The sequence below is a fragment of the Leucoraja erinacea genome, chromosome 25 (assembly GCF_028641065.1).
Source record: "Leucoraja erinacea ecotype New England chromosome 25, Leri_hhj_1, whole genome shotgun sequence".
Taxonomy (NCBI): domain Eukaryota; kingdom Metazoa; phylum Chordata; class Chondrichthyes; order Rajiformes; family Rajidae; genus Leucoraja; species Leucoraja erinaceus.
In genome coordinates, this window is record NC_073401.1 from 30,726,897 (window position 1) to 30,750,612 (window position 23,716).

Below are 23,716 nucleotides of genomic sequence, written 5' to 3' on the forward strand. Positions count from 1 at the left end.
ATTTTGTGAAGTTTGTAACTCGCTCCTTCGTCAGCTAACATTGTGGGAAGGGTTGTTTTCTTGACACCATGTTACTAAGCTCTCTATTTCCTCTCTCTTTCCTTCCTTAACTCTGTCTCATCATTGAGTTCAAGTGAGTTTATTGTCATGTGTCCCTGATAGGACAATGAAATTCTTGCTTTGCTTCAGCACACAGAACATAGTAGGCATTTACTACAAAACAGATCAGTGTGTCCATATACCATAATATAAATATATAAGTGCAAATAACAGATAATGGGTTATTAATAATCAGAGTTTTGTCCGAGCCAGGTTTAATAGCCTGTTCGTGGAACCAACTTGCTGCAGCGATGTCGTCTACAAACTGGTAAATCTAGTTGGAGTAGAATTTGCCGCAGATTAAAAGTGGGCAGAGGAATGAATGAGCAGATTACTAAGGGCTGAGAAAGAATACGTGCGCTAACAATTATCTGTCGACGATCCTTGCTGATGGTGTCTGCAGGTCAGGAAGTCGAGGTTCAAGTGGCACACAACATCGGCAAATCCCACAGCTTGGGGAACGTTTCACCAACTTTTTAATCACCCAAGGTTCCCCTTCCCCTACTCTGAGTAATGGGGTCTTTTACTCCGTTTTAATCCCAGAGTAAGAACCAGAGGACATAGGTTGATGTTGAGATAGGAAAGATTGAATAGGATTCTGAGGGGTAACTTTTTCACACAGTGGGTGGTGGGTGGGTGGAACGTGCTGCCAGAGGTGGTGGTTGGGGCAGGTACTATCATAGCATTTAAAAAACATTTGGACAGGTACGTGGATAAGAAAGTTTTATAGGGATTTGGGCCAAAAACGAGCAGTTGGGATTAGCGTAGGTGGGGCAACTTGATCAGCAAGGACAAATTGTGCTGAAGGGCCTGTTGCTGTACTGTGTGACTCTGATTCTAAATATAGACGAATAATAACACGGAAATGGTAATGTATACAAAATACGTGATCATTTATTCCCAAAATGTCGCTTGTCCATTCCCTACACCGATGCTGCCTAACCTGCTGAATTACTCCAGCGCTTTGTGTTTTACTCGAGATTCCAGCACCTGCAGTTCCTCAAGCCTCTCCAATTTATTTTGGGTTGTTGTTTGAGGGATTTGGCCAGGGCGTCTCTCAGCTTCTTCTCCCTGTTAGTTTGCTTCTCTCCACTTCAGTGGACAGATTAGATTTGATTTCCTCTTGTGCGTGCTTTATGCCATGCTGCAGTGAAGCGGCAGAGGTTGCGTGTTGAACTCCCGGAGTGAGTTTGTCCTCAAATGAAGACAGTTGAGACGATGTACTAACATCAAGTCAAAATGATGAATGTCAGGCAACCTTGTCCGGAAATCAGCCTCGAAAGGTTAAATTCCCTCGACTCTTCACTCTTTTTCCACCATAATATGATTGATCTTGCTTGCAACATCACTTAATAAATCTTCTCCCAGCCTGCGGCAAGAAATATTGACAGAGTTGTAAGCAGAGGTTAGGTTAATTTACTGTTGAGGGGAATCATTCACAGTATGTAGTTTGTCCATTGAGTTGATCTAAATGAGAATGCCAGTTCAGATTTGCACCAACAATCTGACATTGTTCCTTTCTTCACAACCAACAGAGGCAATTCACATCTGACAGTGAATGCAGCATAATATATGGAGGGAAGGAGCTTTGTTCAGAACAAGTTCGACAGGTTATGATTGCCTTAATTTTTTCCCACATACCTTGACTCCATCCTATCCCCCCCATGGTTAAACCCCTCCCTACCTATGTTTAAGACCTCACACGCTCTCCGTCGTATCCAGGAATTCCATTCTCTAGGCCCACATGGACGTCCAGTCACTCTACACCTCCATCCACCACCAGGATGGTCTCAAAGCCCTCCGTTTCTTCCTCAACCGGAGAACTAACCAATCCCCATCTACTAATACTCCCCTCCGCCTAGCGGAGCTGGTCCTTACCCTTAACTTTTCGTTTGACTCTTCCAATTTCCTCCAAATACAAGGCGTAGCTACGGGCATGCACATGGGCCCTAGCCCTTGTAGGGTACATCGAACAGTCCTTGTTCGAGATGTACCAGGGCCCCATCTCCGAACTCTACCTCCGCTACATCGATGACTGCATTGGTGCTACCTCCTGCACCCACACACAACTCACTGACTTCATCCATTTCACCAGTAACTTCCATCCGGCACTCAAATACACCTGGACCATTTCCGACATTTCCCTACCATTTCTGGACCTCACTATCTCCATCGCAGGTGATAGACTTCTGACCGACATACTAAATCCACTAACTCCCATGGCTATCTGGACTACACTTCTTCCCACCCTGCTTCCTGTAAGGACTCCATCCCCTACTCCCAATTCCTCCGTCTACGCCGCATCTGCTCCCAGGATGAGGTGTTCCACACCAGGGCATCGGAGATGTCCTCATTCTTCAGGGAACTGGGGTTCCCCTCTTCTACCATAGATGAGGCTCTCACCAGGGTTTCTTCCATACCCCGCAACACTGCTCCCTCTCCCCATCCCCCCCCCCCCCCCCCCAGTTGTAACAAGGGCAGAGTCCCCCTAGTCCTCACCTTCCCCCCCCCCCCCCCCCCACCAGCCGTCACGTACAACAAATAATCCTCCGTCATTTCCGCCACCTCCAACGTGACCCCACCACTCGCCACATCCTCCCCTGTTCCCTGACGGTAATCATGTCGGCATGCCTTTGCACATGCGCCTTTTTCACTGTCTCCTGTGACCAGAATGAATGGAAGGAGATCTGAGCAGTGAGACGTGAAGCAATGCTTCCTTGCAACTTGCATTTGAAGTGGTATTTATGTTATGAGTTGGATGCATGGATATGCAGGGACCGGAGGGAGGGGTGTGGCTTCAGTTCCGGCAAATTAGATCAGTTTATCTTTGCATAGTTGCAGGTCAAAGTTCCTGTTCCTCTTCCTGTGCTGTTCTGTGAAGTGACCAATTAGTAAACACATTGAAAGTTGTGTTGCAGTAGTTGACAGAAACAGCCAACATAAATTAATATTGGGTAGACAAAAATGCTGGAGAAACTCAGCAGGTGCAGCAGCTTCTATGGAGTAAAGGAAATAGGTAACGTTTCGGGCCGAAACCCTTCTTCAGACTGATGGGGGGTGGCGGGGAGAAGGAAGGAAAAAGGAGGAGGAGGAGCCCGAGGGCTGGGGGCCGGGAGGGGACAGCTTGAGGGCTAAGGGAGTGGAGGAGACAGCAAGGGCTAACAAAATTGGGAGAATTCAATGTTCATGCCCCCCGGATGCAGGCTCCCCAAGCGGAATATGAGGTGCTGTTCCTCCATTTTCCGGTGTTGCTCACTCTGGCAATGGAGGAGACCCAGGACAGAGAGGTCGGATTGGGAATGGGAGGGGGAGTTGAAGTGCTGAGCCACTTCATAAATAAATTAATACTAACCTCGGGAGTAAAAGGTGACTTAACATCGAGGGAAGGGGGTTGGAAATATTTGATCTTGACTTGTTTTATGTCAATGTGTGTTGCAGGAAAATCTCTCCAAGGCTGTTGTTTAAATTTAGCCAGATGTTGGTGTGATATTTTTCTCTTCTTTATAAATGGAGTTTACTCTTGTATTTGACACAAGCTAGACAAAGTAATTCTGTTTAACTCTTGACATCTTTGACATTGTGGCGCTCAGAGTTAATGCTGGGAATGTTAGCTGAACAGAGGGAGTACAGAGGAGGTTCACCAGACTGATTCCTGGGATGTCAGGACTTTCATATGAAGAAAGACTGGATAGACTCGGCTTGTACTCGTTAGAATTTAGAAGATTGAGGGGGGATCTTATAGAAACTTACGAAATTCTTAAGGGGTTGGACAGGCTAGATGCAGCAAGATTGTTCCCGATGTTGGGGAAGTCCAGGACAAGGGGTCACAGTTTAAGGATAAGGGGGAAGTCTTTTAGGACTGAGATGATAAAATCATTTTTCATACAGAGAGTGGTGAATCTGTGGAATTCTCTGGCACAGAAGGTAGATGAGGCCAGTTCATTGGCTATATTTAAGAGGGAGTTAGATGTGGCCCTTGTGGCTAAAGGGAGCAGGGGGTATGGAGAGAAGGCAGGTACAGGATACTGAGTTGGATGATCAGCCATGATCATTTTTAATGGCGGTGCAGGCACGAAGGGCCGAATGGCCTACTCCTGCACCTATGTTCTATGTTTCTATGCTTCATCTGGATCACCATACTTGAGTATCATTAATTTGAATCCTTTTTTCACAGAACGTGTTCCGATGACCCAGTGCTGATCTCAGTCCCATTGACTCTGAAGAACTGTCGTTAATTCGAGGCCTCCATGTGCATCCTCTTCTTCCACTTCAGTCCAAATTCAGCTTCTGCATACAGGTATTTCAAGTGCCCGTCCACCTGCATGGGGGAAGTTGCGTACCATCGGAGACCCTCTTTGATCAGACCTTGCTGGCTTTAACCTGGCACTGAATGTTATTCACATTGTTCCATTTATAATGTGTCTGTACACTGTGGACGGCTCGATTGTAATCATGTATTGTCTTTCCGCTGACTGGTTAGCACGAAACAAAAGCTTTTCACTGTACCTCGGTACACGTGACAATAAACTGAACTCAGAACACCTTGCAGCAAGGAACTTTGAACACAAGCTGAAGCTCACACATCCCTGCCACACATCTTTCTGGCAGATTTGCAGAGATTACACAAATTAATGGGAGCATTGAGTCAATCTTTATTTCTTACAGAAAGATGACGTTTTGGGTCCGAACCCTCTTCAGACCCAAAATGTCACCTACCCATGCCATAAGGCCCTAATACGAAGGAGTACAATTAGGCCATTCGGCCCATCAAATCTACTCTGCCATTAAATCATGGCTGATCTATTGTTCCCTCTCAACCCCATTCTCCCCGTAACGTTTGACATCCTTCCTAATCAAGAACCGATCCGCTTTTAAAAATACCCATATCTTGGGCTCCACCGCCATCTGTGGCAATGAACTATGGCAAAAACGGGAAAGCAGACTATTTCTAAATGGTGGCCGATTGGGAAAGGGGAGATGCAGCGAGACCTGGGTGTCATGGTACACCAGTCATTGAAGGTAGGCATGCAGGTGCAGCAGGCAGTAAAGAAAGCGAATGGTATGTTAGCTTTCATTGCAAAAGGATTTGAGTATAGGAGCAGGGAGGTTGTACTGCAGGTGTACAGGGTCTTGGTGAGACCACACCTGGAGTATTGCGTACAGTTTTGGTCTCCAAATCTGAGGAAGGACATTATTGCCATAGAGGGAGTGCAGAGACGGTTCACCAGACTGATTCCTGGGATATCAGGACTGTCTTATGAAGAAAGACTGGATAGACTTGGTTTATACTCTCTAGAATTTAGGAGATTGAGAGGGGATCTTATAGAAACTTACAAAATTCTTACGGGGTTGGACAGGCTAGATGCAGGAAGATTGCTCCCGATGTTGGGGAAGTCCAGGACAAGGGGTCACAGCTTAAGGATAAGGGGAAATCCTTTAAAAACCGAGATGAGAAGAACTTTTTTCACACAGAGAGTGGTGAATCTCTGGAACTCTCTGCCACAGAGGGTAGTTGAGGCCAGTTCATTGGCTATATTTAAGAGGGAGTTAGATGTGGCCCTTGTGGCTAAGGGGATCAGGGGGTATGGAGAGAAGGCAGGTACGGGATACTGAGTTGGATGATCAGCCATGATCATATTGAATGGCGGTGCAGGCTCGAAGGGCCGAATGGCCTACTCCTGCACCTAATTTCTATGTTTCTATGTTTCTATGCCACCTAACCCGCTGGGGTTCCTCCAAAACATAGTATTTTTTTTGTAAGCCAGCAGTTGCAGTTTCTGGTGTCTATTTCTTACACCCTGCGCAAACTCTACACTCTACTCCCCTCCCCCACTCCATCTTCATCCCAAGGTCCTTTGGCCTGCGTTTGTATGATTCATGAAGGGCAAAAAGAAGCTTGAACATCGCAACCTGCAGTGTTGGCCACAAGTGCAACCAATGGAGCAGAACGCCCTTGGCAAATGACATTAGCCGATAGGATTTCTTGCCAGGAATGCCGTCGTGTGTTTTTCCCAATACTGAGTGAAAAAATCTCTCCCGTGGAATTTGAGGGTCGGCAAGACAAAAGTGGGGCTGAATTCTGAGGCAGAAATTTGGACATTCAACAATGCTGCTGATTGATGTTCGTGATCATTTCACAACAAAATATGTTACAATTAATCATCCATTTTCCTAAACACATACAAATCCCAGTACACAAAAATGCTGGAGAAACTCAGCGGGTGCAGCAGCATCTATGGAGCGAAGGAAATAGGTAACGTTTCGGGCCGAAACCCTTCCGGGTTTCGGCCCGAAACGTTGCCTATTTCCTTTTGGGTTTCATCCCGAAACGTTGCCTATTTCCTTCGCTCCATCGATGCTGCTGCACCCGCTGAGTTTCTCCAGCATTTTTGTGTACCTTCGATTTTCCAGCATCTGCAGTTCCTTCTTGAAGACTACATATCCCAGTATTTCTGTTTTCCAATATGTTTCACTTGACAGCTCATAAGAGATCAAATGCACAGTGACCTCTGGACTTGCTGAAGAATCTATCCTTTATAATCGGATCTACAACAGAGTAAAATACTGCAAGGTGTTTGACTGGAATATTAAGTGATCCATTCTTTCTTGTACCTCGGCTATTTACTTCTCAGCATCATCCAGAAGTCATGCTAGAAATGTTCATTTGGCATCAGCATCAGATATGAGCCGAACAATGAAATTCTTACTTCAAACATAGCACAGTACAGCACAGGAATTGTTCTTTGTTTGTGTCGGACACGATGCCAAGTTAAAACATGCAGGAAGAAACTGCAGGTGCTGGTTTATACCGAAGTTAGACACAAAAAACTGGTGTAACCCAGCGGGTCAGACATCATTTCTGGAGACAAAAAGAAACAGAATTATTCTTCCCCAGAATTGCTGCCTGACCCGCTGAGTTACACCAACTTTTTGTGTCTATAATGTTGAAACAGATCTCAACTCTCTGTACATGATCCATATCCGTCTCTCCGTGTAAAAAAGACATGCTCCGCCCATCTACATTAAACATTTTAAGAATAAGGAGTAAGCCATTTAGAACGGAGACGAGGAAACACTTTTTCTCACAGAGAGTGGTGAGTCTGTGGAATTCTCTGCCTCAGAGGGCGGTGGAGGCAGGTTATCTGGATGGTTTCAAGAGAGAGCTAGATAGGGCTCTTAGAAATAGCGGAGTCAGGGGATATGGGGAGAAGGCAGGAACGGGGTACTGATTGGGGATGATCAGCCATGATCACGTTGAATGGCGGTGCTGACTCGAAGGGCCGCATGGCCTACTCCTGCACCTATTGTCTATTATCTATTATTCCCTTGCTCACCGTTTAGCTACACCCTCAATGGGGCAGCTTGGTTGTCATGGGCAAGTTGGGCCAAAGGGCCTTTTTCCACACAGTATGACTTTGACTCTGTGACTCTCTGGTTCTAGTCTTTGACATTTCCACCCTGGGGGAAAATGTTCTGACTGTCTCCTCTTTCCAGGATTCCCGTGGTTTTATATAGTTCGATCAAGTCTCCCCTCAACCTCTGATGTTCCAGAGAAAGGTCGGAGCTTGCTGCAGCTTTACAGACACATTAAACATTCTACTTTAGTGCTGAAGGCACAGTGTCACATCATTACCAGATCTAATATCTGTTTGAACTCATCTGTGCCTCAACACGAGAATTTCATTTATATTAAATGTATGATGTTTACGGAAAGCCCCAAATTGAGTTAAGGCAATATCAACTTTGTGCAGATTTGATGTTGTAATATTTTGTGTCAATATTTCCTGCTGCTTTGTTCACTGTGTCTCTAATTTTTCTGCTATTCTGCACGAGATAAAGATACATTTGTTCTAGTTCATTATCCAGAAGCTGTTGTCTTTGGTTCCTCTCCTAAGCATCAGGCCAGCAACTACATTCTCTCTCTGCAAACCTGAGTCATATTGGTGTTGAATCTTTTAGTTCAGCGTAGATATGGACACAGTCCCTTTAGCCCACCGAGTCCATGCTGACCATGGCGTCATCCATTCACATCAGCTCTATATTATCCCACTTTCACACCCATTCCATACATACCAGGGGCAATTTACAGAGGCCAATTAAACTACTAAGTATTTAAGAAAGAACTGCAGATGCTGGAAAATCGAAGGTAGACAAAAGTGCTGGAGAAACTCAGCGGGTGCAGCAGCATCTATGGAGCGAAGGAAATAGGCAACGTTTCGGGCCGAAACCCTTCTTCAGACTATTATCTACTAAGTACGTCTTTGGGATGTGGGAGGAAACCAGAGCACCTGGAGGAAACCCACGCGATTGTGGGGAGAATGTGCAAACTCCACACAGACAGCACCCGTAGTCAGGATCGAAGCGCTAGTGTGTAAGGAGTGGATGCGAAACTGGGATGAATAGAACGAGTGTGAACGGGTGATCGATGGTCGGTGTGGACTCAGTGGGCTGTTTCCATGCTGTATCTCCAAACTGATCTAAAATGTCAAAACCAACTGAGTGTATCGGGGGCTGTATTTCATCAAGGAAGAAGTATCATATTCAACTACAAGACTGTGTTTTTGCAGTTTCAGGTGAGGAATTTGCTTTGACATTTTTCTTCATCCTCGCACTTCTCATCGAAGCATGACGCGAGCGACTGTCTCCGCGCTGTTAACAAGATGACAATTCCAACACTTGATGTTTTGCTGCTCATTGCCCGTGTGACATTCAGCAAATCTAGGTCAGATTGATCACACAGGGCCCCAGGTTCACTACATCAGAAGACTGCTTTCCAGACACGTTCAATTTGACTTTCAATTCACTGCATGGCCTGCCTCCTCTCAGATGAGATTGAACAGCTGCTTGGCCTTGTCCAATAAAACACAAAGTGCTGGAGGAACTCAGAGGATCAGGCGGAATCTGTGGAGAGAATGGACAGGCGATGTTTTGAGACGGGACCCTTCATCAGACTGAAAAAGGGTCCTGACCTGAAATATCATCCGTCCATTCCCGCCACGGATTCTGCCTGAACTGCCAAATTCCTCCAGCACTTTGTGTTTTAGCTCAAGATTTCAGCATCTGCAGTTCCTTCTTTCTCTGCATTTTTCTTTTTATTGAGTTTGAGAATCAAGAGGAATATATCGAGTAGATGCACAGAATCTCTTTCCCAGAGTAGGAGAATCGAGGACCAAAGGACGGCTTAAGGTGAAGGCGAAAAGATTTAATAGGAATCTAAGGGGTAACTTTCACCCCTCAGTTACCCCTAAGGGGGGGTGGGTGTATGGAACGAGCTGCCAGAAGAGGTTTTTGAGGCAGGGACTGGCGCAACGTTTAAGAAACAGTTCGACAGGTACGTGGATAGGACAGGTTTGGAGGGATATGGGCTAAATGCAGGCAGGCGGGACTAGTGTAGCTGGGACATGTTGGTCGGCGTGGGCAAGTTGGGCCGAAGGGCCTGTTTCCACACCGTATCACTCTATCTAAAACCCATTTCATGAAGAACTAAGATCAGCAACAAAAGTTTCATTGATTGTTCTGCCTCAGAAGCAAATTCCAGTTCTGGAGATGGAGGTTAACCCCTTTAACGTGTCTTCTCACTATGTGCATCATAACTTTTCATTTTGATGAACTCACTTGCCTCCCTGCCTCACTTCATCTGCTGCTTGAACCTTCCATCTCAAAGTAAGCTTCAGACCACACATCTGTGACCTCAGTAAAACTGACAGTTGAATCTTCCTTAATGGAACGCAAAGTGCTGGAGGAACTCAGCGGGTCAGGCACCGTCTGTGGATGGAATGGACAGGTGATGTTTCAGGTCAGGATGCCTCTTCATACTGATTGTAGTAGGGGGAAGAAAGCTGGAAGAAGTAGAGCAGGACAAAGCCAGGCGAGTTACAGGTGGAAGATAGACACAAAATGCTGTAGTAACTCCAGCCCATTGAAACATATAAGATTGTTCAGGGTTTGGACACACTAGAGGCAGGAAACATGTTCCCAATATTGGGGGAAGTCCAGAACCAGGGGCCACGGTTTAAGAGTAAGCCATTTAGAACGGAGACGAGGAAACACTTTTTCTCACAGAGAATGGTGAGTCTGTAGAATTCTCTGCCTCAGAGGGCAGTGGAGGCAGGTTCTCTGGATGCTCTCAAGAGAGAGCTAGATAAAAATAAGCGGAGTCAGGGGATATGGGGAGAAGGCAGGAATGGGGTACTGATTGGGGATGATCAGCCATGATCACATTGAATGGTGGTGCTGGCTCGAAGGGCCAAATGGCCTACTCCTGCACCTATTGTCTATTATCTATTGTAACTCAGCGGGACAGGCAGCATCTCTGGAGAGAAGGAATGGGTGACATTTCGGGTCGAGACTCATCTTCAGTCCACCTATCACTTGCCAGACTTTGTCTTCTTCCCGCCCCCTCCCCCCCCCCCCCCCCACCTCTTTTCCAGCTTTCTACCCTTTACTGCAATCAGTCTGAAGAAGGGTCCCATCTACCCATTCCTTCCGCAGATACCACCTGACCCACTGTTGCCTCAGCACTTTGTGCTTTGCTCAAGATTCCAGCATCCGCAGTTCCTTGTGTCTCGGTTGAATCTTCTTAATTAGCACAGCAGTGGGCTCAGCTCATCCTCTGCCAAGACTTTCATCCATGCTTTTCTTACCCTTCAAACTGACCATTCCCTTGCTGGACCTCCCTCGTGTAATCTTCTGTCAAACTGAGGCCATCCAGAACTCCACTGTCTGTGTTCTCATCCTCACTACCCATTCATCAAGTCTCTGCTTGCTGACCTACTTTGGCACTGATAATGCACCCACTCTGCTTTCAGTTTCTCGTTCTTGCTTTCAGATCCTCTCGTGACTTCCCTCTCCTTACCCCTGTGACCTCCAGGTTTATATTTAATCTGCATGGGTACTTTGGGGCTTTTTGGGTTGCCCGCAATCATCCCATGGGTTGCTGTTCCTTTTCCTGCCAACACACTGACAATCCTTCCTTCAATCTTTCTGGCTCTTTAATGTTCTTCTCAAGTTCTACCTCATGGACCATGCTGTCTTCAGTAAATCTCAAAGTGATTCCAAGTCTGATTTAACACTCTGGTAAAATATCTAAAGCATTTTATCAAAGGCACAATATAAACATCCCCCGTTTAATCTAGTTTACTTTGGAGATACCGTGTGGAAACTCCCACCGAGTCCATCTATCACCCATTCACACTATGTGTTGGAAGGAAATGCAGATGCTGGTTTATATGGAAGATATACGCAAAATGGTGGAGTAACTCAGCAGGTCAGGCAGCATCTCTGGAGAGAAGGAATGGGTGACAATTCGAATCGGAATCCTCCTTTTCTCCAGTGATGTTGCCTGACCCGCTGAATTACTCCAGCAATTTGTGTCCATACCTGTCCACACTAATTCTATGTTATCCCACTTTCCCATCCACTCCCTACACATTGGGGGCAATTTGTAAAAAACTTTTATTTTTAGGACCAATTAGCCTGCAAACCTGCATGTATTTGCGATGTGAGAGGGAACCAGAGCACCCGGAGGAAACCCACGCTGTCACAGGGAGAACGTGCAAAGGCCCCACACAGACAGAACCCTAGGTTGGGATTGAACTGGGATCTGTGACGCTGTTCCTTGTGTAGCTCCACTTGCTGTTTCACTGTGCTGCCCTATTTCCGCTGTTTGAAGGGCATTGCACTCTTTTTAAATGTAAACAACACATTGTACATTGACCTTTCCTCTTATTTCTGTGGAATAAAAAGCAGCCAGATTTTGCAAGGCATTTTGTGTTTCTAAGCTCCATTCCCTTTCGTTAATGAGGTGTAAGACCCTTAGTCACAGGTCATACTTAAATCTTCTTTCGTTCTGTGGGATAAATTCATTGGAGATTACCAGTTGCAAAGAGCCTAATGAATTAGCAGGCTAAAATCGTAAATTAGCAGGTTCAGTGCCTTCAGCGTGTAATTAAAGCCACAAGGAACCTTGTCGTGGTGGAGAAGCTTGTGTGGTCTTGAGATCCTGAGAGCGATGCCGTCTGGAGCCATGCTCCTGGTAGGGTCACCCATGGCGGTAAGATCGAGGGGGAGGTCCCTGACAAAGAGCCAATCCAACCAAGACCTCAATGGTGGAACAGGCGGAGGACGATGGCTGACTTTAGTGGAGCGTCACAACGGGCTGGGAAGGCGGATGAAGGCTGCAGCAGAAAAGGGTCTCTGGTCGTCTTGGACTCCACGCCACTGGATCCCGACCCAGATCTGTCAAGGGCCCCACGTGGGGTGGCTGTCTGTGCACCAGTCTCCCCACGTTAAACAAAGTCACGCAAAGGCATCCTCCCAAAAGAGGACAGCCATACTCGCTTCTTCGAGTGACCGCTGATGATGAGAACCACAATCCGAGTGATTATTGATTGATGTTGGACCTTATTTATTTTTTCTCTCTTGCCATTGCTCTTGCTTTAGATTTCCTCTAGATTATCATCTCAATTAGAACCACAAATAGATTCTTAGAGCTACACAGCATGGAAACGGGCCCTTCAGCGCAACAAGTCCATGCTGACCAAGGGATCTTCCTGAGCTACTGTTTGCCTGCATTTGGCCCATATCCTCTCAACCTTAAAGACAGAAAGAGTTGGAGTAACTCCTGTACCTCCTTCAAAACCTTTCCTATCCATGAATTGTCCAAATTTGACTTTACACGTTTTCACTGTACTCTTTCTTCTCTCCCACCTCGTCTGGCTGCTCGTTCCACATACCCACGTCCTTGTATGAAAAGATTGCCCCTCAGGTCCCATCTTTAAATCTTTACCTTCCCAATTTAATCTATGCCCCCCCCCCCAGTTCTAGACTCCCCTACCCTGGGAAAAAGATTGGCTATTCACCTTATCTCTGCCCCTCACGCTTCTCTCAGCCTTTATAAGAGAAGCCCTCAACTCTGCTATACTCCAAGGAACAGATTAGTTTCACACCCTTTGCAAAATGCCCAATCTATACAAGGCTGCAAATGCTAATTGTCACAAAGATTATAATGTTATGTACATCCATCATCACTTTTGCACTATATGCATTTTGTTCTGCTGTCTGCAAAATATCTCCACATTCTATGTGATCATGGCTTATCATCCACAATCAGTACCCCGTTCCTGCCTTCTCCCCATATCCCTTAGCTAGTCTTGCAGAGCTGTATGGAAAAAATATATTTCACTGCACATGGAACACGTGACAATAAAGGAACCAATGAAAATGTCAGTCAACTACTTTTTGCCTCTGCTCTGGTTATTGGTTTTCAGCTTTGCTCACTTGACTGACACAATGACTCATTGGGGATAGCGCTGGAGCCAGTTCTGACAGTGGCGTTTGAGAGACTTGTAGATATGCTGGTAATGGAGGGATATGGACCAGGTGCAGGTAGACAAGATTATTTTATCTTGGCCAAACAATCATTGTTGGCCAAAGGACCTGTCCCTGTGCTGTACTGTTCTACGTTCTACGCATCCTCTGGTCAAGAATTCTATCATTATAAAGATCTTCCTGCAGTATTTGCTGTGATTTGTTTTGCAGGTTTATCCTGGCAGCAAACAGAGATGAATACTATGCAAGACCAACAAAACCGGCAGATTTCTGGGAGAACAACCGTAACATCTTAAGTGGTAAGACCCTCCCTGAATCTACAACCCTACAGGTTATTTGTGACAAGACAGTTTTGTATATTCATGCAACGTTTTTGCTTTGAACTACCATAAACTGGATTCTTCCTTGCCTTGCGGACTTATTCAAATAAGCAAAAGCAATTCGGGTATATTGGTGTTGGTTTTAAAAGTCAAATCTAATTGCACGCAAAAGGCAGCGAGCAGCAGAACAGCAAGGAATCAGCGTCACTGATGTGTCAGAGCTTGAGTGCTCCAGTACAATGAAGCTGAATTGGAAGATTGAGACACAAGGAACTGCAGATGCTGGAATCTTGAGCAAAACACAAAGTGCTGGAGGAACCCAGCAGGTCAGGCAGCATCTTAGTTTTGCTTAGCGATACAGTGCGGAAACGGGCCCTTTTCACCACCAGCACCAGCACCAGCACTATCCTACACACTGTGGACAATTTTCTGCACAACTTTTACCAAAGTCAATTAACCTACAAACCTGCACGTCTTTGGAATGTGGGAGGAAACCGGAGCACCTAGAGAAAACCCACGCAGTCACGGGGGGAACATACAAACTCTGCACAGACAGCACCTGTTGTCAGGATCCAACCCTGGTCTCTGGTGCTGTTATGCCCCTGTCCCACTTAGGAAACCTGAACGGAAACCTCTGGAGACTTTGCGCCCCACCCAAGGTTTCCATGCGGTTCCCCGGAGGTGTTTGGCAGTCTCCCTACCTGCTTCCACTACCAGTGCAACCTCCGGCAACCCCCACTTGCAACAACATAAAATAACACCAGGAACCGCACAGACACAGAGGCTTGGGTGGGCGCGCAACACTCTCCAGAGGTCTCTGGTGCTTTATGCCGTTCCCACTTAGGAAACCTGAACGGAAACCTCTAAGTGGGACAGGGCGGTTCTCGGAAGGTCAGCACCTCTTCCACTACCTGTGCCACCGTGCAACCCCTTTGTGGAGGAAATGTACAGACGACGTTTTGGGTCGGGACTCTTCTTCAGACGGAGTCGTCCGTCCATTCCCTCTACATCCGCTGCGTGTGCCGCTGAGTTTCCAGCACTTGAATTGGAAGGTTTCTGGCTTAAATGGCCCTTGATTAATTTTGAGAAAGTGGCTTGGCGTTTAATTAGTGTGGACGGGCGATCGATGGTCGTCATGGACTCGTGGGAGAAAGGAACCAAGCTTTTATCTTCCCAGCGGAAGAGAAAGTGACCAAGCAACCTATGTTGATCCTCAGTACCTTGTGCTGTCATCTGGTGCATTGAGGATATTTCAGTGATGCAACCTGCTCCCCTTTTCTCTGGTGAAAGATGAACGTACCGTCTCTTTATTCTGCAGTAGGGAACGTTTATCCAATTTGTCTCATGCAGTTATATTAAATACAGAAGGCTTTTTTACTTGGGTGACGTTAAACCAGCACCTGCAGTTCCTTTCTACACAGGCTCTTTTAAATGATGGATTGAAAGTTACAGCATGGAACCAGGCCCTTGAGCCCACCAAGTCCCCGCCGACCATCTATCATCCCTTCACGGCCGTTCTATGTTTCTGATCCTCTCCCTGCACACCAGGGGCCAAATAACCCGCAAACCCGCACATCTTTAGCATGTGGGAGGCAACCAGAGCTCCCGGAAGAAAACCCACACATTCACAGAGAGAACCTGCAAACTCCACAAACAAACAGCACAAACAAACAGTAGACAAAAATGCTGGGGAAACTCAGCGGGTGCAGCAGCATCTATGGAGTGAAGGAAATAGGCGACGTTTCGGGCCAAAACCCTTCCTCAGACTGGGGTCAGGATCGAACCAGTGAGACTGTGAGGCAGTGACTCTACCAGCTGCTCTGACACCTCTCCTGGATCTTTCTTTATTTTTTCTCGATACATCGATCAACAACTTGTTATTTTAATCATTATTAAGAGAGCAGATTTGGGAAAAGGTTCACTTTAAGGTTTCAATTGTGATTACATTCCCAGAGGTCCAATTAAAACAAAGGCTTTCTTGACAATGTGCGTTGATGGTAATGAGTCCACATTTAACGTGACATTCTTGGTGGAATGCTATCTGAGGAGTTTATTAACTTGCTTTGGTATTCTATAACCAGCGCACACCTTTGTCTTGCTGTCAGATAATTGAGAAAGATTTGATGGGCTTTTCCTTCCTGGCTGTGAATAGCGAGTGATAAAATGCAGGCAATCTGGTCAGGAGATTGGAAGAGTACACGGGCGTTTCAATTTTTTGAAGAGAAAATCATGGGAGCTTTTAATGAGGCAATGGGGTGAGAAATGCTCAACGCATTGTGTGGGGGCTAATCATGTTAAGAAAAGCTCTGAAGCAGGTCGCATGACATATTTGCCTTTCATGACACAAAGGTACGTTCTGCGCTGTAAATTAAGTGGGGTTTATTTCAGCTGTTGATGCAAGGAACTGCAGACTCTGGTTTACAAATAAAGAGTCAAGGTGTTGAAGTACTTCAGCAGGTCGGGCAACATCACTGGAGGACATGGATGTGCGATGTTTTGGATCAGGACCCTTCTTCTTCAGACTGTACTGGGGAGAGAAAGCTGGAAGAAAGGTGGGGGTGGCAACTGATCGGTGGATACAGGTGGGGGTGTGGGGTGGAACGGTTGGTGGTCTAATTGGCAGAGAGGTGGACAAAGGCTAAAGATGAAAAGATAAAAGCAGTCGAGTGTTTAATTGTCATACGTATCGAAAATGGAACTATGACATTTTTACTTGTGACATAAGGAGAAAAGAGGTGTGACATATGAAACCAGAGACAGGGATTATGGGTGGAAGGGGTGGGACAGGATAGTGGGAGAAATGGCTGCATATCTAGGTGGGGCACAGAATTGGGGGGAGATGGGGGGAAAGTGAGTTGTTCTCTCTGTGAAAGCAATGCTGGACAAATCACGGTCTGAAGAAGGGTCCCGACCCGAAACGTCACCCATTCCTTCTCTCCAGAGATACTGCGTGCCCCACTGAGCTACTCCAGCATTTTGAGTCTATCTTTGGTGTAAACCAGCGTCTGCAGTTTCTTCCTATACATACTTACTGTATTTGGTCTGCACAAGCAGCTTATGTCAACAAACGTATGTTAACACTTCCCACATAGTGACACCTCCTTAAAAAGCTACATGCAAGAAAGGAATGATCCCACCGGATCAACTACAAAATCCTGATCCTCACCTACAAAGCCCTCCACCATCTGGCCCCCCCATATCTCACTGACCTCCTCTCCCCCTACCAACCCTCACGGTCCCTCAGATCCACATCAGCCGGTCTCCTCTCCATCCACAAGTCCAACCTCCGCAGTTTTGGGGACAGAGCCTTCTCCAGGGCAGCTCCCAGGCTCTGGAACTCCCTCCCCCAACTGATCCGCAATTCCGTGTCCCTCACCATCTTCCAGTCCCGCCTCAAGACCCATCTCTTCACCTCTGCCTATCCTTAGCCCCACGTCCCCCTCCCTTTTCATCTGTATATTAATTGCCTCATATTGTGTTTTGTATTGAATTCTGTCTTTACTTTGTGTACTAGTCATGTCTCTACTATTTATTTCATTCCCCTTACATGTTTTTCCTCTACCTGCTAAATTTTTGTAAGGTGTCCTTGAGACTCTTGAAAGGCGAACATAAATAAAATTTATTATTATTATTATTATTAGAACTCTTAGAATAACCAGCACATCACCTTCAGTGACCTTTCTGAAGCTGTTTGAGTTCTCAGTGTCCTACAACAGTGCTTCTTAAACTGGTGAATGGTTCACCCAAGGGTGAATGAAATTATTTTGGGGTGAATGAAACTAGAGGGGTGAATGAAGGGTGAATGACTTAAGAGCCTGTCCCACTTGCCTTGAAATGTTCAAAATCTTTGGGCGACACTGATATGACGCCGTCAGTTGCTGTAAAAATCGCCAAGGCCCTTTAATTTATTCAGATTTTTTTTTTCTATACTTAAAAAAAGGCTCTGCCATTAAAGTGGAGCTGGAAATTTGATATTTTTCTCTCTATCAATGGTTTCCCAATTTCAAAGTAGCATGAATATAACTTCTGTAATATAACTTTTTCTGGAAGCCCATGGTTTTTTGAGCTAGTTTTCCAAGAAAAAACTGCAGTAATCAAAGCCCGAAGGGGTAGGATGGGGCTGAAGCCCAGTGTTTAGATGTTGGAATGTTTTTTTATCATTCTAATCGAATGATTTTCCAACTCGGTGGTAAACTTTTTTTTTTCACTCCTAGTTTTCTTTACATTTTTAGGATCTTCAAAAAGTTGAATAAAATAAACATTTAAGAAGTGAGTTAATTTATGTTTTGTAGTCATTATATATAAAATTATACACAAGGGAGAATAAGATGAAAATTACCCAAAAAAACATAAGAAAATGTAGTCGAGGATGAATAAAACGACTCAAGGGTGAACTACACTGAAATAGTTTAAGAGGCACTGTCCCAGAACATGCAATTGCAATATATTGTGTCGCTTATCAGTTGCTGTTTGAACAATTCTTTGTGTTGACTTGAAAACCCTGTCTTTTGGTTCAAAAGCCCTGGGAATAATCTGAAAGGAATACAGTGGGAGATTGAAGGAGGACCTGATAGAAGTTTATAAAGTTATGAGAGGCTAAGATAGGCGAGACAGTCTTAAACAGTCAGAACCTTTCTCTCAGGGTGGAAATGTCAAGGACTGGAGGGCATAGCTTTAAGGTGAGAGGGGAAAGCTTAAAGGACATGTGCAGGATACATTTTTATACACAGGTGCTGAGTGCCTGGAACGTGCTGCTAGGGGTGGTGGCTGAGGCAGATACGATCGTGGCATTTCAGACTTGGCTGGGCACATAGATATGGAGGGATATGGATCACATGCAGGCAGAGGAGATTAATTTAACCTGGCATCATGTCAGCACGGACATTGTGGGCTGAAGGGCCTGTTCCTGTACTGTATCTTCTCTGTGCTCCAGAGGAATCCCTCGACAGATTTTACGTGGATAAGAGCCCCATAAATCATTGGGAAATGCTCCTTCATCATTGGCGTGGTTTCTGTGAAGGTTTGGAATGATTATTCAGGTTGTAAAAAAAAAAACTAATGTTACATGGAGATTGGTATTCACAGCATGGGAATGGTGCAATATGTCAACTCCGAGACTGGCATCAGGATGAATGAGTAACTCACTAAATCTGTCTGTCCTTTAAGAGGAATGAGGCAGTGTGGTCGGTCCATTGTCATTGATATAATTCATTGTCTTCAATCTTGCTGTTGGAAGGCATCGTAAGGTCTGGCCTCAAGGTGTCCATTCCAAGCAGTTGTGAAAGAATTGCAGCATTAATTTTGCAAGTGATGATGTGTGACAGCAGACTAATTTGGGAAACGGATGCTCGGGGGTCCAGGCTGATCCGAGGTGTCACATTTGCAGTCGTTTGGCCGGACAAGCTGAAATTTCAAAGATAATGATTCCGTGATGAAAGGGCCACTTTCCCATTCATGGATTCTGATCAATGTCATATTGAGGCTGCATGATGCAGACCTCGTGAAACTTCTCTGAATGTGATCAAAAAGAAACTATATTTTTCATCTTCAACCACCTGCAAACTGCATAATAATGGATTTGGAGAATTCAGAGTGTGATCTGTGTTTGGAGGCGGTTTGTCCCACAGATGGTTGTTCCAGATGGGTTTTCACTATAATTTAATTACATCTTTCAACAGCTTGGCTCTAATGTTATAGCCATTTTATCTCCGTGATTTGAGGATTTTTCCTGTGGATAGTTACTAACACCAGCGAATATTCTTGTCAACTGGTAAAACAAAGCCCATATCGTAGCTGATAATAATCTGATTCATTCAACAACAAAAAAATGGAAAATCCATTTTACTTACGATCCATACCACACACTTGCTATCTCTCTCAAAACATCTGGATCCAGAGCTAAGTTGAAGGCTTTGCATGCAATATTTAATTGGAGATGTCTATCTCTTATTTTGTGTTAAACTGGAATTAAATTTGAATATTTATCAGCTCTAATTGAAAACTAAAAGATTGTTTGGGAGTTGAATTCCAAGAACTTATGAGCTGTCCACTTTATTCTTACGTTTTTAGTTTTTTTTTTTAGTTTTAGAGATACAGGCCCTTCGGCCCACCGAGTCCGCACCGACCAGTGCAGGTTGGTACGGGTTTGATTAGTACGGGTGTCGGGTTATGGGGAGAAGGCAAGAGAATGGGGTATATAAGGACATTGTCATTCTCTCCACAGATGCTGCCTGACCTGCTGAGTTCCTCCAGCAGTTTTAGTTTTAAATTGAGTGCAGTAGGTATATTCTATATAAATGTAAAAAGCATAAAATCATGCTGACATTTTCAATCTGACAAATATTCTTTTGACTCGTAGATCGTTGCTCATTTTAAATAACAATTTGTAGTTTCCACTTCACTTTTATGCATAATTCAGAATGCTACGATGGGATATATATTTTGAGAGGGTAGGACCCTAAAAAAGATAATGTCTTTTATCGGATATCAAAGGACATATTTTCAGTCAATGCAGAGGATTTGACCCATTTCCTGTACTGTCCCATTCCAAGGCCACTCAAGTACAGTGTTGATATCAGGGTAAGACACCGGAGTAACTCAGCAAGTCAGGCAGCATCTGTGGAGAACATGGATAGGTGACGTTTCACTGAGTGCTGGAGTAACTCAGCGGGTACAGCATCATCAATGGAGCTAAGGAAATAGGCAACGTTTCGGGCCGAAACCCAGAAGGGTTTCGGCCCGAAACGTTGCCTATTTCCAGAAGGGTTTCGGCCCGAAACTTTGCCTATTTCCTTAGCTCCATAGACACTGCTGCACCATAACTCAGCGGGTCAGGCAGCATCTCTAGAGAACATGGATAGGTGATGTTTCACAGAGTTGGAGTAACTCATGTCACAGAGTTTTGGGAGTAACTCAGCGGGTCAGGCAGCATCTGTGGAGAACATGGATAGGTGACGTTTCACAGAGTGCGGTTGGGTGGATAGGTGACGTTTTGGGTTGGGTCCCTTCAGACTAATTACGGTTATGATTGGCAGATGGTTGGTCGAAGACCAGAGCTGAAAAGATTAAAAAGTGTGAGAGGAGAAGGTAAGGATGGAAGAGGTGCAAATTGTGAAACCATGGGAAAGAATGGAAGTGGAAGGGGCCAGAGAGAGATGGAAGGGGAGAAATGGATGCCAATTTCAGGTTTGAGAAGAAGGGATGGTTGTTTGTTGGCTAGTTACCTAAATTGGAGAATTAAATGTACGTAGTGTTGGGTTGTAAGCTACCCAATTGGAATATGAAATATGGTTCCTCCATTTTGCATGTGGCCTCACTCTGGTCAGCTGTGGGAATGGGAAGAGAAGTTATTAATAATAATAATAATAATAATACACTTTATTGTCATTGTAAATACATACAACTAAATTTCAGGTGCACTGCCTGAGCGGAGCTACAACGTATCAGATAAATAAATAACGACAATAAAAACTGCAAGAAAATCGTCGTCAAGTCAGAATGCGCTATAATTCACAGTATAGTGTTATAGCAGTATAAAATGCTGGCTATGGGGGGGGGGGTGTATTCAGTTCAGAGCGATGATGGCTTTGGGGTAGAAACTGTTTGTTAATCTTGTGTGTGATTTGATGGACCTGTAACGCTCTCCTGGGAGCAGAAGGGCAAACAAGTGATGTGCGGGATGAGATGAGTCCTTTCGTAAGCCTGATGCCTTTTGCAGGCAACAAGAGCTATAGATGTCTTCCAGGGCCGATCTTCAAAGATGTTCTTTCGTTCTTCTCTTGACTGAAGTGTACAGCACCATACCATGCAAGTGACCATCTTAGTTCTAAGTCCTCCAAGTCACTTCTGGGCCGTTCCTCTCACCTGCTGATTTTCTTTGAGGAAGTTCTCCACCTGGTGGTTTGCCAGAGAATTAGTCAGGGCCTTGCGTGGATGAGAGCTGAACAGCAAAGAGCAAAACCTAATCCTGAATTTTCCATCAGGAAGCTTGTCTCTGCAAAATTTAGATCTGGGAAAAAAACAGACAGGTGGTCTCTTACTGGATGGAACAAATGTGCCACCATGAAGCTCCGTTCACACACACAATACAATTTATTTGTCATTTGGACCCCGTTGAGGCCCAAATGAAATGTCGTTTCTGCAGCCATACATTACAAAACGAAAAAGACCCGAGACACAACACAATTTACACAAATATCCATCACAGCGCTGTGATGGAAGACAAAAAAACCAGCCAGTCAGACATGAAGTTTCCAGGAGCCGCAGATGCTGGAATCTTGAGCATAACACCAAGTGCTGGAGGAACTCAGAGGATCAGGCAGCATCTGGGGAGGGATTGGTCATAGACGCATTGAGTGTCATCATGGGAGACCCCTGCAACGGACTGTTCCAGCTGCTACGGTCAGGCAAACACCTCCATTGCCATGCTGTGAGAACGGAGAGGTTGAGAAGGAGTTTCTTCCCAGAGGCCATTAGGACTGTAAACTCCGATCTCACCAGGAACTAACTTTACAGTACCACTCTACTGCTTTAAAAAAAAAATGCTTTTTTTTCCCCCTATATTTCCTTCCGCCCACAATATTTAATATGTAAAAGAATATGTGATTCTGTTCCATGGTGGAGGGGGGGGGGGCAATGACTGTCGTGCTTCTGACCAGGGGGATCCTGCAGCGGGGAGGCAACCTCTCATCAATGAAATCAAGTCTCCTCTTGGTGGATGTAATGTACCGTAACTCTTCCCTCCGGCTGATCAATGTGTATGCCTCGCCCGTGCCGAGTGAGCTGCCGCCGCTGCTGGTGACAAACCCGGCCGCTCATTCTGGCCGGCGACTTCAACTGCATCATCGATACGGCTGGACGATCCATAGATGCAGATGCGGACAGCAGCCCCAGGTTCCAGATGGAGACGGTCAAAGATGCAAAGCAGCGCGACGCCTTCAGCATCCTTGCAGGAGGAGCTCAGCCACGATTCACCTGGTCGAGACCGGCCGGCTTAGCCCAGCCCTGGATAGACTTCCTCGTCACGTCGAAGGCCGTCACTGTCAGACACACCGCCTGTTCTTCTATGACCACCTCCTGCTTCGAGCTTCCTGCCACCTCCAGTTGGACCAGAGGGCAGACAGGGGTGACGTGGAAATTGAAATATCAAACTGCTGAGCCCAGAGAACGTCAAGGAACATAAGAGGGACCATGCAGGTTGAAGAACCGTGAGGCTCTTCCTTGACTCCACTGGTGGATAGCGACCAAGGAGAACATCACAAGCTTCTTAAACCTCAAAGGGTGTTTAGAAAGCAAGGCAAGATCTGAGTATATGGAGCCAACTCCAGACTGTATTACAGCAGCTCCTCCTGTGGTCGAGAGGGTGGGATCTTCTTCTTGCATATGGTGAGCGCAGCCTAAAGTTGTAGGACAACTTGTTCTATTTGATCTTATTTGATTGTACACGCCGGGTTGATTGCATTAGTCAAAACAGGGCAGACCACGTGAAGGTTGCAATCTCCCAGAGAGGGTGGGATGTGAGGGAGGAACTACGAGAGTTGAAGGGCCAGTGTTGTTGATGGCAAACGTGGAGATTTGAGTCCAATCCCAAGCATGCCTCCTTCCTACATGGATACAGTAAGTTGGATCCCACAAAGATTTGCATCTTTCTAATTTAGCGCTGGTGTGAATTTTAGTGCCAACTTCACTGAGAGGTGAGATTATTTGCAGTATTGATGATCAGGCTTTAGTCGCTACTGTTCCAGCTGTTACTCGGTCTACAAGATTGATGTGGTTTGGAATGTACAAAGTATTTCCTCCTGGATGAATGACTCTGGGGGAATTTAGATTCTTCTTATAAAATTAATGTTTACTATCCTCATAACTAATGTCTCAAATAAATTTACATTTCTATAAGTTGCTTTTAATAAAGCTGTACATTACTCAAAGTCCAGTACAGTTTTTGGGGCAGCACGGTGGCGCAGCGGTAG

At 45.4% G+C, this 23,716-nt stretch overlaps 1 protein-coding gene across 4 annotated transcripts in view; it reads left to right on the forward strand.

Annotated features, from left to right (window-relative positions):
- tango2 (transport and golgi organization 2 homolog (Drosophila)) overlaps positions 1 to 23,716 on the forward strand; it is an 84,876-nt gene that overhangs the window by 32,969 nt on the left and 28,191 nt on the right. For 2 of the 4 annotated variants that reach the window (XM_055655448.1, XM_055655451.1), the window contains exons 2-3: positions 4,274 to 4,396; positions 13,639 to 13,727. In XM_055655448.1, the coding sequence (XP_055511423.1) occupies positions 4,347 to 4,396; positions 13,639 to 13,727 (139 nt within the window). In that variant the 5' untranslated portion in view covers positions 4,274 to 4,346. Of the gene's footprint in view, positions 1 to 1,690; positions 1,710 to 2,992; positions 3,116 to 4,273; positions 4,397 to 13,638; positions 13,728 to 23,716 lie in introns of those variants that run through there. The other 2 variants (XM_055655450.1, XM_055655449.1) reach the window with 2 other exon arrangements.